The sequence below is a fragment of the Phlebotomus papatasi genome, chromosome 3 (genome assembly GCF_024763615.1).
Source record: "Phlebotomus papatasi isolate M1 chromosome 3, Ppap_2.1, whole genome shotgun sequence".
Lineage (NCBI taxonomy): Eukaryota > Metazoa > Arthropoda > Insecta > Diptera > Psychodidae > Phlebotomus > Phlebotomus papatasi.
The window spans coordinates 32,506,234-32,525,135 of NC_077224.1; the positions used below are offsets into that span (position 1 = coordinate 32,506,234).

The 18,902-nt window shown below is 32.5% G+C and overlaps 1 protein-coding gene across 3 annotated transcripts in view; it reads left to right on the plus strand.

Annotated features, from left to right (window-relative positions):
- The first annotated feature begins 4,796 nt into the window (after nucleotides 1-4,796).
- LOC129805320 (sarcoplasmic calcium-binding protein, alpha chain) overlaps nucleotides 4,797-18,902 on the plus strand; it is a 48,733-nt gene continuing 34,627 nt past the window's right edge. The window contains exons 1-2 of one of the 3 annotated variants that reach the window (XR_008752085.1): nucleotides 4,797-5,280; nucleotides 5,797-5,914. Coding sequence is in view for 1 of the 3 variants with exons in the window: in XM_055853156.1 (XP_055709131.1) it covers nucleotides 5,863-5,914 (52 nt within the window). In the remaining 2 variants the exon portion in view is untranslated. The remainder of the gene's footprint in view (nucleotides 5,281-5,796; nucleotides 5,915-18,902) is intronic. The other 2 variants (XR_008752084.1, XM_055853156.1) reach the window with 2 other exon arrangements.

Below are 18,902 nucleotides of genomic sequence, written 5' to 3' on the forward strand. Positions count from 1 at the left end.
AGACATGAGGGTTTTATAAAATCTAGCTTTTGCTTTAGAGCTCAAGAGCCATTTGTTTCCTCTCAGCCTCTAGCCCATTCACACCAATGATGTGCGTGCTGCAAATAATTATTTCTTTCAAGTGCACTACAAAATATTATTATTTAGAGTGAGAGAGTCACCTCCGATGTCCGCACGACCAGATGGCCCGCGATATGGATTTTGATTTATGCATAGGGGGCAAGGATGATGGTGTTTATATCGACGTCGATCATCTGGTTGTCGTCGCAATGTTGCAGATCCTCATCGGTCGGTGTTGAGATTAATGGATCCCATCGGCAGACATACCGTTTAGGCGCACAGTAAAGTATAGCTGCTAATTAAAAATAGAAAAACCCCTGGCGTAGACAAACAAACATATAACTATATTGCCATCGGATTCGAAGCGAAAATTGATACATTTTTTCCTGAGACGAGGTGTGGTGGTGTCTTGTGGCCCTTTTACACCTCCTCCCGGAAATGCTGACGACAGTGGTTGTGTGTTTCTGCATATACTGTGTCCTCCCTAGGAACTGGGTCAGGTTAAGGTGTCACATCTTTTGTGCGAAAATCACTCCATGGTGTGTACCTCAATCGCGGCAGGAATCGAATCTTATTGGCAGTCCCTTCATTCTCTGCACAATTCTCCCCTTGCTAATTAATGGCAACTCACCACTGGTGTTTAATTAAAACAAATAAGAAAAGACACACATACCGTTCTCAATGCATCACAGATTAATTTAACACCGTAGCACAATTTCAACTAGGGAGTTGCATACTTTTCTCTGTGCTCCCTCCTCCTGCCCATGAAAATACCATTTGCACAAATCCAGAAGGATATACTTCAAATGGGATTTCTCCATGAAAACAGTCACATTGCAAAGATGAATTACTTTCCTGTAAGGAAAATCATCATACTCGTTTGCTGTCTTTTGTACCATCAAATGGATCCTTTCACGATATCTCCTTAAATTCCACTTCAATTTTCTGGATCACGTATCATTATATCTCCTCAAATTTTCAACAAAGTGGTGCCTCATATTGCTTTATTTCTTTAAAAAATGCGTTATTCACTTGAAAGAAGTATTTACCATTATTGGAACTCATATTCTCGTGATTATTTAAAGAATCTGTTTTTGTGTAAATATGGGCTTTCTGAGGTTTCGAATTTTACGATCTGCCTTGCTGTTTGCCTATTTTCGCTGCTTAGTTGTTATGAGATCTAGAGGTTAAATGGTTATAGATAGCGAATTGGGATCGTCTTGAATTTCCCATTAGTACACTTTAACCCATTCCTTACCATGGTATTATATATCATACGCAAATTGAGTGATTTTAGATGATTTATTCCTGGGCAACTGATATTCGAATTGCTGTCGGGAATGGATTGTTATAGTAACTTTAGTTGTTCAATTACTTGGGAAAAATAGTCCGACAGAGGTGAAAATACATTTTGTTATTGTTTTCTTGCTTCGCGAAAGGTCATGCAAAATTTTTGCTCAAAATGGCGGACGGAAAATTCGACATCCCGTCGAATTTATTAAAATTAGCCTCTTTCCTCTTTCCTGATTTGAATTCTGTTTGCCAATTTGTTTTCTTGGATAGTTACTCTATGTAAAGCAATAGAGTTTGTAATGAATTAATGCACAGAATTTAAATTCAGTGACCGTTAAGACGTGTGTTTGAGGGCGAATCTTCGCGACCCCATAACAGATAATTTTTTTTCTTTTCAAAAAATGCATCTATTAATCTGTAGGAAACTAATCATAAAATATGAACATTCTATCTCAAGTATTTCTGGTACATTGACTGAATGGGTTAAAGACGAGACGATTTTCACTGACTGGAAATCAATAATAAAAAACCAGTGATAATTCCAGATAAGCTTATGGTAGCTGAAATGCTTTACAGGCGACCTCGAAATGCGTGCAACTCGGGGTGCTTGCAACTCAGAATGCGTGAAAATTCAATTGTGAGTTAAATTTTGGGGGTGAAGAATCGCGTCGAGTAAACTGTTTTTGTCGGTCGAAATGAATAAAATTGGCTCGACGCGATTCTTTACCCCCAAAATTCAACTCACAATCGAATTTTTACATATTCCGAGTTGCAAGCACCCCAAATTGCACGCATTTCGAGGCCGCCTGTAAAGAATCTCAGCTACCATAAGCTTATTTGGGCTTATCACTGGTCATTTTCTATTTTAAATAGTCTTAAGTGGGGAAGGCCAACAAAAGAAAAAAAAAAAAGTTCATTGAGATCGTTTAATAAACATTAGAGATAGAATCCGGTCAATTTCGATATAGTACGGGTCAGGGTATAGTGGGGTGGTGTAGGGACGGTTGCGACCTATCATCAGAAAGGTCTTGATCTCAGATACAAAATTTCATCGAAATCGTTTCATAAATACTGAAGATATGATCCGGTCAGGTCATTTTTCTTTATAGCTTGGGTCAGGGTAGAGCTAGGGCAAAGTGCGACCCACCGTTGGAAAGTTCTTGACCTCAGCTACAAGATACTGAAATTTCATCAAAATTAAAAATGCAAGTTCCGAGTTATTCAACATTGAAATTTAGAAAATCGATTTTTCGCTTAATCGGACCTTCGATTAAATCGGATGAAAACTCGATGTTCAAATATTTGTAGCATTTAATGAGAGCTTTCTAAATCACAAAAATTTTTCAAATTCTGACAATTAGAACTGGAGATATGGCCATTTGAAAATTCAATTTTTGACTTCTTTTATCTCGGGTCAGGGGGGCTGGGGCAGCTTAAATTATTTTCATCGAAAGTTTTTCGGTCCAGTTATAACATACTAAAATTTGAGCCCGATCCATGCCATAGGAGCTGAGCTATTAAGAAAACAAAATTTGGGGGTATTCCAAAATGGCGGAAAGGGGGATGGGGGGATGGATCTGATGTCGTCCACCCTAAATTTAACCTTTGCCGAAAACCGCTTGTCGATATCTCTCTATCGGAATGCACAAATCCGAGCGTACTTGGAGTATCGAAGTCAACTCACTTTAATGAATGATATGGAAAGTTTCCGGGCTTTTAGTGATATTCTACGGTTCCCTTACATGAACAGGAAGAGAACTTGGTAAGATTAGTTCTTGAAATGGAGAATAATGGGCATCCAATTGAGGAGAATTACCTGTCCTGGAATACATATGAAGATATACAGTCAAGTTGCCCAAATTAACAACCAAGTTGTCTAAAATTCGAATCAAATTCACCTCTACATATTCATTTATTTTTAAATATATTAAGACTAATTTTAGTAAAAACAATGACAATAAAGCCTTACCAAGTTTATAAACAACCCTTCCGAAAAGGGAGTAACAAAAAAGCCACTTAGTATTGAAAATATCGCACTTCAAACTCAGTACATTGCATTGATATTTATAAGCAACCTGTCCAAAATTATGAACCCTTACCCTATCTCTTTATACCCGATGTTCTTAAGCCCAGGACCGCCTGTATTTGATTATTTAACTGAAATTTCTTTGAAAAATACAATACTATTTTATAGTTTTTTGTTTTATGTACTGGGGCATTTTGGTCATTTTGTACATTCAATTTTATTCAGTTTACAACCCAAATCAAAGAAATGGTTTCTATAGTAAAACTATATGTTGTAATTAATCAGTAAAAATGTACTTGAAATTTTAAATGTGGTAAAATTCAGGATAAAAAATTGTGTAATACTCTTTCAAATGGAATTCAATAGAATAGGAAATCCAATTTGACTAAAATCAACTGTTCCCTTTGAATCTCTTTGGTTTAAAATTCAATTTCGCGGTGGAAACTTATTGAACAATACATTAAAGAGGTTCGTAGCAAAAACACTATTTGAATATCTAACATTTGATCAGGCTCAAAACTACATTTTTTTTTGGTATAGCACCTATTTAGGTAAAAATAACATACGTAAGTCCATGGAAAAAAGGAAAAATTCAATAAAGCAGCAGCGCTCAATGCTTTTAGCATGTCCATTTTTGATGCAAGATCTAACAATGTATTAACGTTTAATAAATTTGTGGTGTTATTTCCATAATTCCTACTATTTTTCATTATTATTTGAGTATCGTCACTTCATTTAAATAACGTTTGTTTTTTTTCATGTACCTCATCTAGGAGTATTAATTAAAATTGTTTTTCTTTCTCTCCAAAAAATTTCACCACCTTTTTCAGCTGAGTTCATGAAAAAATCAATCCGCACCGCGTATCGGTGCTAAAAACTTGGAAAATTAAAACAAACATTGTTGGGAAATTGGTGATCGATGATGTTGGGCGATTGTTGGTGATTCTGTGGGTGATTGGAGTAATAAAAAAAAAATGCGTGTGTGTGAATTTTACCTATAAAATTCAGGTGAGAATAAAAAATGAGTTCGATGGAGTCTCGGTCGGTTGAAGTGGAGACGCCGGGTTTGATGTTATATATATAACGTGCGAAAGTTCTTGAGAATGATGAAAATGTTGGTACAAACAGGGTTCCGGCGGGTGTTTTGTGGCATTTAGGGAATTCTGGTTGCCAAATACTGTCTCTCTCAGGGGAGTTATATGTCAAAGAGTAAGGTTGTAGTTGGGGGGGATGGATGAGGGCTTTTTAGAGGGTGGTAAAATCAACAGGTCATTAACTGGGATGTGCGAGAGATTCATCACTCTCTGTCGTAAGTTTTCAAACATTTTGTGGCGGGAGGATGGCATCCGCACAACAGCCCGTGTGTATGGCTAAGATTAGCCAGAGAAAGCATCCCATAGAAATTATTGAATACCGAGGGAGTTGGTGCTGAGAGATCTGGTGTAAACCATGTCTCTGGCACAATTGCCATGGGTTGATATTCTGGCGCGTTGGGATGCCACTCTCTCTCTCTCTCTCTTTCTCTTTCTTGAATGTATTCTGAATGTGAGTGCGCCGAAGCTAAGACCATCGACTATTCGGGTTTTTGGTTAGCTCATGCGTTCGTGACACGCAACAAGTGGCGAAAGCCCACTTTTTGATGTTGACGCCACGCCGAAGTTAAACGGGCGAGCGGGATACTTCCTGGGGACTTGGAAGCGGCCAGCTACATTTCGCGCCTGATGATTGCCAGTTAGTTAGTCGTGATCTGACGGTCCTCCTCGAAACAGAGTCAGCAAATCAGTTCGGGGCTCCCTGAGTGTGAAATGTGAATGGGTTGTTGTCTCACTAAATTCTAATTATACACCGATCAAAATCACAATTGAATAAAGTTCTCACACAATTCAACCCACGATCTAAAGGTACTGATCAATTATTTCTCTAAAATATTTAAATAGTGAATTATTCTTTTTTTTATTGAACTGTTTTATTGGGATTTTTTTTGGTGGAGTTTTTATTGAAATTTACTTTTTTGCAAAAAAAAAATGTTCTGATCGAGAAAAATGAAGTTCTTATATTGCGAAATTACGATATTGAAATGGCCAAGTGATCGAAAAATAAAGAAAGGCACTAAAGTATAATTAAATTGTGAGAAAATTCAGTTAAAAAAAATGACTTCAATTCTTTAAGAGGATAATGAGATACATTTATTGCTGATTTGTGCCCACGGAGTCACTTTATTGGGAGGCAACGATTTTTTTGTTGTTCTTTTTTCAACTTCTGAGACATTTTGTTATTCACACAAGCAATAAACTAAACTCTGCTTAACAGAGGACAATTAAATAAATTAAATATTTCTCTCTTCTCTATCTTTTTTCGGTGACATCGTCTGGTGTGAAAACACGCGTTACTTCTCAAATATTGTGCACACCTGGAAGTTCAGTATTAAATTAGGAGCACTATCTTAGCAGCAACCTAGTCAAGGAGACACAGAAAAATCAAGAATGGCTTACTCATGGGATAACCGAGTGGATTTTGTCGTCCGATACATGTATGGTGAGTACCTCTAGCAGAATGATTCTATCTTCTATAAATTGCACCGAGTCAGGTGGATAAAAAATTTTGTGGAAAATAGAAGATAAACACAAAGATGGTATAAATTAATTGAGTGACTAAGATAAATTTTGCAGATTAAATAGGGATAGTAGAATCTTCTTTTTTTTTAAATATAGTCTCCCCGAGTCAGTTAATCAATATGGGCTAAAGAGAATCCCCTGTGGGTGAAATTAATCAAAATAAAAAAAAATCAAGGGAGATAATTGAATGTGTCCGAAAAAGTGATATTCTCCCTTTTGGTGTGATGTGAGTGGGAAAATTTAAATTTCATGGTTCTAATTTATCATAAATCCATCAAATGGTGGATAAATCACATTTAGGGCATCGAAAACATCCACTCGCCCTTCTCATACTGTTTTCATATCCCTCTCCACACAGTACAGTGAGAGCAGAGAAAGTTGGGAAATTTTCATTACAGGATACACAAAAGACTACCACCCTGCAGAAAATTATAGATATTTGTGTGGTGTATGTTTTGTGTGTGTGCCTGGAAAGATAATGTACATCCCCTATTGAGTGTACAAATAGAATACCTATAGAAATCACGGAGATGAAAAAAAAAGCTTTCCAGAGAAAATCAGGAAAAAGTCCCCTAAAATTTATTTTTTTTTCCCTTCATGCTTATGAGAAAATATCCAAATGTGTCGAAATTATCTTGTAATTTATATTATTTGATTTAATCTCAAAAGCTCTTTGGTGCTTTTTTCTTATTCCCATCCCCTTTCTCCAAAATGCTCACCAGTGTTTATCTTGCTTCAGTTGATCTGGCACAAAATTCCCATTCTCAATATTCTTATTGCACACCCTCTTCTCCCTATCGGCCAGATTGGGTGGGATTTGAATGGGTGAATTGTCAGAAAAAAAAGAAAGGAATAAAAAAAAAGTGCGAGGGATGAAAGAACTCAAATTCGGATACAAAATAGAAATTGATGTATGAGGGTGGGAGAAAAGCGTTTGATTGTACTTCAGAGACTAAGCAAAAACAAGCAATATTGAATCGTTGGAAAATTGATGGTATTACCAAAGGAACGAACTTATCAATTTAATCACTTCATTTACTTAAATATTTCATTACTATTTGTTTAACCTTGTTTCTAAATTCTTCCTTTTACGTTGTATCAGAATTTATTCAGATACAGCCAGTATAAGGATGAAAAAAAGCTGAGTAGAATGCCTCTTCTAAATTAATCTTCAACTTCTCTGATGCTTAGGAATTCTATCTTGTCACTATAGTTATGACCACAACAAGATAATCTTAGTAATGTGTTCTTGTCACATTCACATCTTGTGGTTTATAATCAGTGTAACGGATGCATTCAGAGGAAATAGTTTCTAATAGATTACAGGGAACTAGGGCAGATCGGAACAGGCGAAATTTCTTATAATGTGATTTTTCATTAGATATAAGGCTTCAGAACATGAGACTAATGCCAAATAATTCTTCCTAACATAACATGAATTTATGGAAATTTAAAGTTGAATGAATTAATTAAAATATCAGTAAAGTAGTCCTTTTCTGTATTTGCTTTAGAATAACATTTTTACTGAAGCTTTTTTTATTCTAAGATTTTGGAAAAACACAAACTGTCGATGAATAGTGAAGTAAAGAAAACGAGCTGCGATCTGTTTTTTTTTTATTGAGAAAATTTATTATATTTAATTCATTAAATTAATACTTTTTTTAATTTCACATTATAACCTGATTAAAGAAAATTAAAAAAAAACAGTTGGAATAGTCCTGTCGTTTAAATTTATCGTCAATCAATTTAAATTTTTTAAACCATCTATAGTAAAAACAATTTTATTTTTAGAAAATTTCCTTAACAGAGAAGAAATCAATGCTAGATTATAAGGTTATAGATTCAAATCATTCGGTAATTGAATGCATTTTGTAAACAAACAATGGTTCTCATCAAATTTTGGTGAAAAGTAATTAAGTTTACCACCGAAAGAACAATTTTTTTATGTGTGATTCCTTCTAATCACACCTTTGTAATCCTCGGATTTTCTCAAAGGGCTCCGATCGAGCTGAAATTCACAGGGTATATGTTTTGAACATCCCTGATGCCGAAAATCATAAGCCGGCAATTTCGGGTTCGGCTGCCATCCGGCCGTCCGTAATACGCAATATCTCTGGTTTTACTTTCTTATTATATTATCACTAACACTTAGGCCCTTAGGATTTCAAGAGCAGGAAGTTATAACAAGGGATGTTTTTACGAACTCATTACTGTTACTAAAGAAACAATAACATTATATCATACTACATGTGACTAAAAATTGAAACAAAATATATTGTTCGTAAGAACTGATTTTTTCGAAAATAAAAATATCCTTGCAAATTATAGAATTTCAAACAAGATCGATTTTATAAAACCCAATTTTAAAATAAAATAACAACTTTTGATAAATTATGATAAGCCTTTTTTTTCAAATAATAGTAAAAAATTTTCTAAAATTCCCATATGGAAAAGCTAAAAAAATCTTTTTGTTGTTGTGACTTTTTGTTTTGTTAACCGTAACATCTCATGGGCATAACAAGAAGTTTGTTTAACATTTAAAGATTTTTAAAGTACGTTAAGGTTCAAAATCACAAAAATACAATAATGGCTAACCTTTCAGAGAGGCAAAGCCACTCTAAATACAATTTAATTTTATAGGTATTTTCTGACGTTAAAGGTATTTGAATTGCGTTCAGGGAGATTCAGTGAAATTAATTCAACAAGAATTGGAACTAACAAATCCATCCTTGTATGTGAAAACATAATGCATGTATAGAAATCTCATGAGTAAGCTTAGATCTTCCCGTGTGGGATGGAAAATATTTTGCTGCATTTTATTCGCAGTAGAGCAATATAGGGGGAGGCTTTGATCGTTCGCACATACGCTACCTTCAAACCCTTCATATTTCTCTCATATTCCTTTATGAATCTCACATATGGCTATATATTGTAATAGCTAGCCTTAAATCCCATCTTTCCTGTATAACATTCATGTGGAAGAATTTACAAAAAAAAAAAAAATAATAATAATGGAAAAGTACATATTTTTTTTTACAAAATATTTTGAATTCATTTTTATATTTTTTAATAAATTGTACGGTGCAACATGACCATGCCTATGTTGTCGATTTAAGAAATTTCGTGATCTAATTTTGGTTTTTTTTCAACGATACAAAAAATTCAGCCAAAAAGTATAAAATTCTTTTCCAAGAGAATTTTGAATGCAGAACAAATAATATAATGGAATGAATTAAATTAATGTGTATACATATAAGTAAAAGGAAAAAGCAAATGCAGGAAGATATTTTATGGAGAATGGAAGAAAATGCCTACACAAGTAATCGTAAAGAGTCACTCAAGACTTAAAAGTCCTAACAGAGTTCTTAAGGCACAGAAATGTTTACAGCTGAGATGTAATTAAATTTTTATTCATGTCCTCAACTGAGGTAATTTAATTGGTGCTTTTAGTGAAAGTCTACGTATATATTCTTTCAAAATCATTCCTCCTCTTTAACTTTGGGTGCCTCAATTAAGTCATTTGGTGTGGAAAGAAAAATAAAATGAAATAATTCAATATCATTCGACTGTGTAAACCCCCCTCTTGCCATTCAAACATCCTTACTTTTCCCTTTTTTTTATTTTCAAGCACGAAAAGAGATACAATTGCGAAGATATTTGACGAGAAGAGGAGCTTTTTAGGGTTTTTGAGGCTGGAAAGATCAAGTGGGTGTGGATTTTCTCTGCAAAATCGGCACAATTTTCCCACATAAGTGGACCATTATTTTAGTGATGGAGATGCCTGGTGACAGAGAGTACTTATTACAGGAAAAGTTTTTTTTTGTGTCTCAGCTTAATATTCCTTATAGAATTTTGCTGGTTTTTGAAAAGCTGAAGATTGGCATTTTTCCCATACTTTTTCACCATCGTCAATTCCTGGCTTTTAATTTGGGATAAATTTTTTAATGTAAAATAAGGTGGTAAGAGGATGGAAAATGAATCCTAATTTCCATAATTTAATGAGATATTGAAGAAAGTTTTTTCACGAAGGATCTTTTTATTGGCCTATTTCTTTTTGGTAAATATAAACCTTAATCCTTAAATTATAAGTATAGATTATAAGATACATTAAGTATGGGGAAAAAATATCTTGACAATTTCATAATTTCCAAAAATTTTTAGAAACTTTTCATCCCATCTTAGAGGGTCAATAAAAAGAAAAGAAGTGCCTTTGGTAGTGAACGTAGTGAAGATAAATGGCAAAGGTCGATTATACTCTCCTGTGCATTTGAGCTTAATGTATTTATAAAATTGCACACTTACGAATTTGGTACACAAAATTACTGTACAAAATAATCATTAATTAATTGTGTCAGCAAAACCACCCAACACATTTGTATGTTTGCTGAATTTTCACACTTGATGGTGAACGAATTGAGAGTTGGCAGCCGGGCAGATCACATTTCGACGGAAAAGCTCTCATGAGGTGGTTCGATTTGGGACCTAATCAAATTTCTGCATCTCTGACGTGAATATGGGAAAACAATGTAGCTAAAATTATTAAGAAAGGTGGAATTTAGTTAAATAAAAATTGTACATCTTCGAAAACTAATTTTATAATTTTATAAAGGCAACAAGGAAGTTTTTTTTTTGATAATAAATTCGCAGGAAAAACTTTTAAATGCTAGCTCTCGCAACTAGTAAATATTTTTCAAAGATTTCGAAAATCCTTGACTAATTATAAGAGTTGTCTTAAATTATATTACAAAAATTAATATTTCCTCAGCTCATTGCAGACTTTTTCAAATATCGAAAAAAAATCCAGAATTATATTGTTACAAACATTCTAGAACATTATTCTCTCTAGTTTGATTTATTTTGACAAAAGTTGTCTAAGGTAAATGATTTTTTTTCCACCCTGCCCTTTGGCCCTTACAAGGTAAATGATAACAGATACGAAATTTATTTTAAAAGTATCCCAAAATAAATCATTTAAGATTGTACAAATAGGGATTTTCTATCCGTACTCATTATTATTTTAATTAAATTGTGATTTTGATTATAAATTTGAATATAAATTAATAGTCTATATGCCTTAATTACTGATATAAATACGAAAAATATAACAGCTGACCTATTTTAGAAAGTGTGTCGTACAATAACCAATAAATTTTATCAGTGAAACAGTATGATCAAAAAATGAAGAATCATTGATTAATCAATTGTATTATAATAAAATGATAAATTGTAAATGTTAAAAAACTTTAAAATTTTGAAATAGCCTTTTTAAAATCCTTCCCTTTTGGTGGAAATTCTATGAGTCCCTAATTAGGTTTTGCTTGAGTAAACTTTCAAAATTATCTCGTAAATAAATAAGGACTTTGAATGTAAAAGCTTTTGGGTAGAAAAATCAATCTAAATTAGTATCTTAATTTCTTGGTCAACGAAAAAGTTACGTAATCTACAGCAAATGTAGTCTTTATGGCTTATAAAAGGTTCAGAGCTTTTTTCCCTAATTAGACGTTCACTACTACGTATACATGAATGAAAGCTCCAATTTTCAAAACATATTCAAAACCAAAAATGATATTCAGAGTCGGCTTCGAGATACAGACAAATCAAGCTCTTACTTTAGATTTTAATCTTGAAAAGCTTCAAGACGGGAGGTTTTACGGATATTCTTATCTATTATAATTATGACTCATCATAATTTTCAACGCCTTATCCCTATTGGGGTCACGGGCACATAACATCAAGATTAACAACCTAAGCCTGTCGATCCTCCGCCACTTTAGGAACATGTTCAAGTTCGACCTCAAGGCACTCCAAGGCAAGATCCTGCATTTGATGCTTTGAGTGATTTAAGACACTTTTTATGGACCGAAAATCGACAATAAAAATGAAATCGATAAACAATACTTTTGAAACGTCCTGTATTTAACCTAACGTCTAACCTCTCCCATAACACTCCTATGAAAAAAATAGGACACGCCCTCTACAAGCTTTATAGTAAGGGGAGATGGTATTACATTGAACTTAGGCTACATTGAGATTGCCATATCTTTGCAAATTTCTGAAGAAAGTCGGGTTTTGACGCAATGTAATTTGAATAAACAAAAGACTTATAAATCTAAATTAAGTTATGGCTAGGTCCAGCTTCCTTTTAGAAATATTCCCCAGCTCAAGGTAGCCCTTCTTGCTACTACCAATGCATGATAATTTTCTTTTCAATGAAATTATGTGTAGTTAGTGTAACTTCAATAGTCCCAAGACGCTATTAATTCTCAAAAATGGGAACGCGAGAATTTCAATTCAATTCAATTAAATTCAATTTGAAATTTATTTCATGCCTAATGGGCCTAATTTCCAAAAAAAAATCCTAGATTCCTATACCCTCACATTTTGAAAATATTGCAGACATTAGAAAAAGAAACTTTAGAGTCAGAAAAATATTATTTTATCTATGGGACACCAGTGGCCCAATAATCCTTAAAAACTTAAACTTGTTCGGTGTTCCAAGTCTTTTTAAATATAATCCATGTTTACCTCAATATATTAAGAAATATTTTCTCAAAAGTTTTTTCTTAAATTTTTGAATTTTACTAACCAATAGAAGGGGGATATTTCAAAGGAATTTCATATCAAATTCAAAATTTATTAGTTATTTAAAGGTATTTTCCGCAATATTGTATTTCATCTATATCAAAGCATGTAGCATAAGAAAATTTGCAAAATTAATATTGTGTGGCTTTGTCAAACATTTGCCCCTTGGCTATAAACGTTGATTAAGTCATCTGCCTTGTGCCATGTAATTTGTTTTACAATTTTCTCATTCTAATACTGAAAGGAATGAAGTGATAATGATGCCGGAATTTTAAGGTTGATGCATCAGAATGATAATGCGTCACTTCATTGTGTGCTGACTAAAATATGTCATGTTTGCTTCATTTGAGTTATATACAAAACTGACACCAAACTGATCTCTATAGGATACAAGCAATATCCTTCAGCAGTCGCTGTTACGTATATGAGCCAATTTTTATCACAGAAACTAAACTTCTGCCTCTGTGATTGTTTTGAATATTTAACAATAATACACATCATTGAATTTATCTTACATTGGTTTCTCGGCGCCACGAGACGCAAGTGGCAATGAGGGAATGAAAATTGGCAAGTGAAGATGAGTGTTTATCGTATTCCAAGCTCTTTGAGCAATTCAAATGTGTCACAGAGAGTGATTAATTCATCAGGAGATTTATAATCAGGACAGGGAAAAATGTGGAACTCGCCAAGTTTTACTTAATAAATTATTGCATACACAATGAATAAATATGGGGTGGTGGTTTACTCTAATGATGCGAAAAGAGCGTGAACTTTGACTTTTACACGCATAGATTACCTACCCATATCAACTTGATTATATGGTGCTCAAATAAATGGAAGCAATATTCTGATATTAAGAAGAGCCTCAGGTGGACTCAAATTGAGATAATTGACAAACAATTTGTTGTGTAATATATAGGTATGTAAGGTGTTATTGTAAAAGTAGATAATTTTCGTATTTTAATAATTTTTTTTATAAATAAAATTATGTTTCATCACATTCAGTACTGTTATGCATTTTATAGGAAAAAAGGAGAAAGCGCGCTACCTTCGGACGACTCATGCTTCGGACAATTCAATTTTTTCTCTATGTTCCTTATGAATTTCACCCATGAAAATTTGAGGTATTGGATTACCTTAAAATATTAAAATATTAATATTATAATATTATTAAAATATAATATTAAAATATAATATTATAATTGGCCAAATTCATTTATAACACATTGAAAAAAGTGCTTTGTGCGAAGCATAAATCGTCCGAAAGTAGAGCGCTTTCCCCTATTTTATGAGTAATGCATAATACCCCACGCACAGTATCTTTTGTTTCGTTAACATGTCTTAATGCGTTTACACACTTGGAGTAATTAAAAAAAATGGTTTTTTTTTAAAGAAAATTCCCCTTATCATTGAAGGCAGAATCATCAATTTTTTTTAAAGACAATTTTTGACGAAAATTGCTTTTTTCGAATATTATGCATACAACACACAAGTTATTATACCTTGCTCATGAAACATTTATCACGCATCTTCGATCCAAAAACAAAAAAAAAATTCGTCTATATTAGAAAATTCTTAGTCTTTCAGATAATAAAAAAATGGGTCCCTGTTGATCGACTGGTCTTCAAATGTTTAATCCTTAACCCTTAACCCTTAACCATTTAAGAACGATAGGGAAACAGAGTGTCCTAAATTTTTTTTTCGTGCGACCTTCTAAATCCTAAATAAAGTTTTTGTTCCAAGAAGTCAGAAAAAGTGATTTTTTCTGATTCCCAATTTTAGACCCTTTCGTCCTTAAAGAGTTGAGAACGATTGGGCCACCGATGACTCAAGAAAAGTTTTCTTGCAACCATCTTTTAAAGTTGTGTTTTGCTCCAAAAATTCAAAAAAAAAAAGATTTTCTCTGACCCCTAATTTTTTGATCTTCACGTTATTAAAGGATTAAAATACAATTCTTAAGTAACAAGTTTTCTAAAAAAATAAGAATAAAGAAATTACAGTACTTAATCAAAATTTATATAGCTTACATCTAAAACCCTTGTTAATCAAGTTTGAAATTAGAGATACGGCTTAGCGTATATTATAATCAAAAAAATGATTTGACTAAAATCCCATCAATTTCTAACTAACTAAGCCGTTTCTCGGCTTAAGCCGAGAGACGGATTAGTCGGAAACTGATGGCAATGTAATCTAATACTTATTTTGATTATAATTACATTATAATCATAATTATAATTATAATTATTGTCTCTCGGCTTAAATCGTAAATGTGTCTAGGGTATTGTATACTAATTTGAAACTTGATTAACAAAGGCTTTAGATCTAAGCTATATCTACTAAGCTATATCCATTTTGATTAACTAATGTAATTTCGTTCCTGATATTTTTTTGGAATATTGTTACTTAAGAATTGTATTTTATCTCTTTAACCCTTTAAGGACGATTGGGTCACCGGTGACCCAAAAATTAAATTTTTCCTACGGCCTTCTAAAGTCATGTTTCGCTCTAAAAAAGCTGAAAAATTATTTTTCTGACCCCCAATTCTAAACCTTTTCGTCCTTAAAGGGTTAAGAACGTGAGGGTCAAAAAATGAACAGGACCTTAAAAAGAACTCCTGAAGTTTAAATTATCCATAATTTCGACTAATTATTCCGCCTATGTATTTATTTACGTTTTTCACCAACTGCTTACTCTCTTGGATAGTTTTATTACTTTATTTTTTTTAGGATATTTCTTGTTCATGTTTTCGCTTTTTTAATAGTTTAAAAAAGAGAGATTTATATCTCCTACCAATTCTATTTATCCATATTAGACCAGAAATATATTTTCTATTGCGAAAATTTATTTTAAAGGTATGGAAATATTTTTAAATTGACTTGAAGGGATAAACTTGATTTCTGAATTTTGATATCTTTTGCGAAGAAATATTGAAGGTGACAGTTAGAAATCAATTCTTGGACGAATCCAAGTGGATAATTTCCATAAAACGTATTTTCACCATTCTCAATCTCTTATTCACAAACATCGCATGATGATTGTGCAAATGTCTCCATTATCCGAGCATTTCACTACCCACAATTTTCTCCATACACCCCTTCATCACATTTATTTGTGACCCACTCAAATGTCGTGTCAATACCGAGATTTCTATTCCTTTCGAGTGCTCCTTCAATATACCATGATAATTCCATCTCGATATTGTATTACCCACATATTGCTCATCGCAATTTTTATTGTCATTGAGGAAAATTGTACAAATTCCCCAGGAAAAGATATCAATGTTAAGAAAATCACACATGGTTGCAGAACTATGCCAAAAATTTCTATTTTGATGAAATTCTTCAAGAAATTGTCAATTTCTTCAATATATACACATTACTTTTTTTTCTCTAGAACGCATGCAAGAAACACTAGAATTTCATACATTTCTTCTATGATGTTAAAAATGTATGCAATTTCTTAGTTTATATTTCTTTATAAAACACAAACGAATGATATTTTGTGTTACACATGTTGTGATGTTTCAATTTTATTTATTCTTCGGGAATCTTCTTGTTGTATTCAGTCACATGAGAAAAATTGAATCACTACTCGAAATTGTTTAAAATAGTATTGAAATATATTTCGAAATGTAATTCAATTTTTACTGACCGAATTGAACAGGGAAAGCGTATAATCCCTCGATTTTGAGTTATATATTATATTTCGACTTCTTAATCCCTAAAAGATCATATATTGGTAGAATTTTGGAAATCTGAAGTTTCGAGTTTTTGACCACCAGTTTTAGAGGCTAAACAGTTAGAGATAGAGATTTAGGGATTTCGGCGAAAACCCCATAAGTCAACCCAATGACTTTTAACATTCCCTAATTTTTCCCCACCCTCCCCCATTCCATCCAAAACCATGCATTTTGGGATTGATCGAAAATATGTTGTGTGATTTTTTAGATGGAACCTAAATTTAGATGTAACCTAGGCGGATATTTCGTCCCTAGGAGGAAGTGGCGCACCTTTGAAAGTGGGGCACCTTTGAAATTGGGATTTTTCTCATTTAACTGGAAATGAGACTCGTAATGTAATAATAATATCATAATAATGTAATTTAGCTTCTCAATCTGTTTTTGCAACTAAATTTTATTACGATAAGGCTCAATTTTATTTAAAAATAGGTAAAAAATCTCAATTTTAAAGGTGCTTCACTTCCCCCTAAGATAATACCGTTGAAGCATGCGTAATAACGATTTTTCAAGATCAAAGGTCAAAATGACTCTTAGAAAACAACCGAAGGAGTTTATGTTAAATTATGTTTATATTAAAAATAAAAATAACAATACATTTTTTGATATAGTCCCAAATTGTTGTACTCCGACAGGGGCATGAACTGAATAATAAATTAAAAAAATGTAAAGGGTTTTATCGCTGAAAAGATCCTGAAATTTCTGACGAGGTTGAACTGATTCTCATCAGTTTTGAATAGATAATGAACGGATTATAAACCGATAATTAATTTTTAACCGAAAAAATCAGTTGTATTACTCCAAAGATATCGACGGTTGCATTGACCGTTGTCGTATCTGCATTTAATACAAGCTACGATACAGACGTCGCTTCTAGCATGATATGCTGACACAGAAGAAGCGCCTTCACTTCTTTTGAGATACGACAATGATCGATGCAACCAACGATATTTTAAGTGATCTTTGTTGAGTAATTTATGAATTAATTCAAAGCAGTTTTGAACCGATTTTGATAAATGATGCGAAAGCCTTTCAAAGATATATAGCACCAAGTAATGATTTCGAGCATTTCGCAAAGTACTATTTTCCACTCCTTCTATTCAACTTTGAATTAAACCAATTTTGAGTTGGTTTCTGGAAATCAAAATTGAACGAATACTATGAGTATTTTACTAATCGTTTTTGTAAGGTAATACAATAACTTTCATTGGTAGTAGTAATATTTCTCACGAGAGTATAGTTTGAGATAAGAATAGAGCAGTCATTATTCCAAAAATACGAGGTATTTTTTATAGCTTAATCGTAAACACATTTTCAAAGTGTCATAAAAGACTTAAATTGAGTTCTTAGGCACTTTTCATAATTTACACCCCTGGATTATACTTGCTGTAATTTTAATGCATTTTGTATAAAAGTTTTAGGGATAAAATTTGAAAACTGTAATTATAATCTCAAACTTTTAGAAATCAAACATTTTCATTATTACATAAATTAGATCGAAAAAAACTGTCAATCATATAAAATATTTTCTGCTCAAATATATCATGAAGTTGATAACATATCTGTATTCTATTAAATTTACCTCAAAAAACTTTCTCAAAAGTATTACGTTTAAAAAGCATTAATTCCATCCTAATTGAATTCAAGAAAGAGTTGATGTTTTTGATATTCTTTTTCAGAAGAAATGTGGAAGTTTAACAGGTAACATTTCCCGGGAAATGCGTATTTGATTAATTTCTGAGCTCATATTGGATATATTTAGCTTGGCGAAAAACGTGCAATTTCTTTGATAATTGCACAGAATAACCCAAAATATAGAGTAAATATTTGTGTTGCTATAGCAAAGATTTCATGATCAGTTTTGGGATTTTGGACAAATCAAAGAGATTTAATTTAAATAAAAAAAGAAATTGTAAACTATTGGAATTGGTGTTCGTTTACGTGTTCACTATATTTTTTATGTGCTTTAAAGTGGCTATAATTCCTTTGTTTTCTATTTTAAGTATATTTGAAGAGCTTGTCACTATTTCCTATTTTTACTTTCATGATAAAAAGCAACGTTTACTTTTATTGTCGGAAGCTATAAAAACCTTGATAGTTTTATATATTTTTAGCCCATGTCTAAGGATAAGGTCAAGAAACGAGACTCGTAAGATGCCCAAATCGCGTATATTTAGTATTTCAAATTATTTATTGAGGAAATGACCAAAATTATTATATATTATTAAAATAGAATATCAGTTGCATCATATTCAGTGTTTTCTAAACTTAAGAAACCTCTTTAGAATACGAATGACTCTATTTAAAAAATAGACTTTTTATTTAAACGTAGTTTCAAAATTTAAATTCCTCTATGAAGAATTAATTTTTATTTTTTCCACTTCTCTTCTATTGAAATTCGTGGAACTTTCACACCACTCTCTATTAAACAATCATAAGTTTTCCATGAATTTATTAACTTAATACTCCAGTGAAGATTACGATTTAGACTGCAAAATTTGGCGGGAGAGAATAAGATAAAGAATATTTATTTTTTGAAAATAATTTTCAATCCCTGATCATGAATTCTAAGTATATGTAATTTGGACTG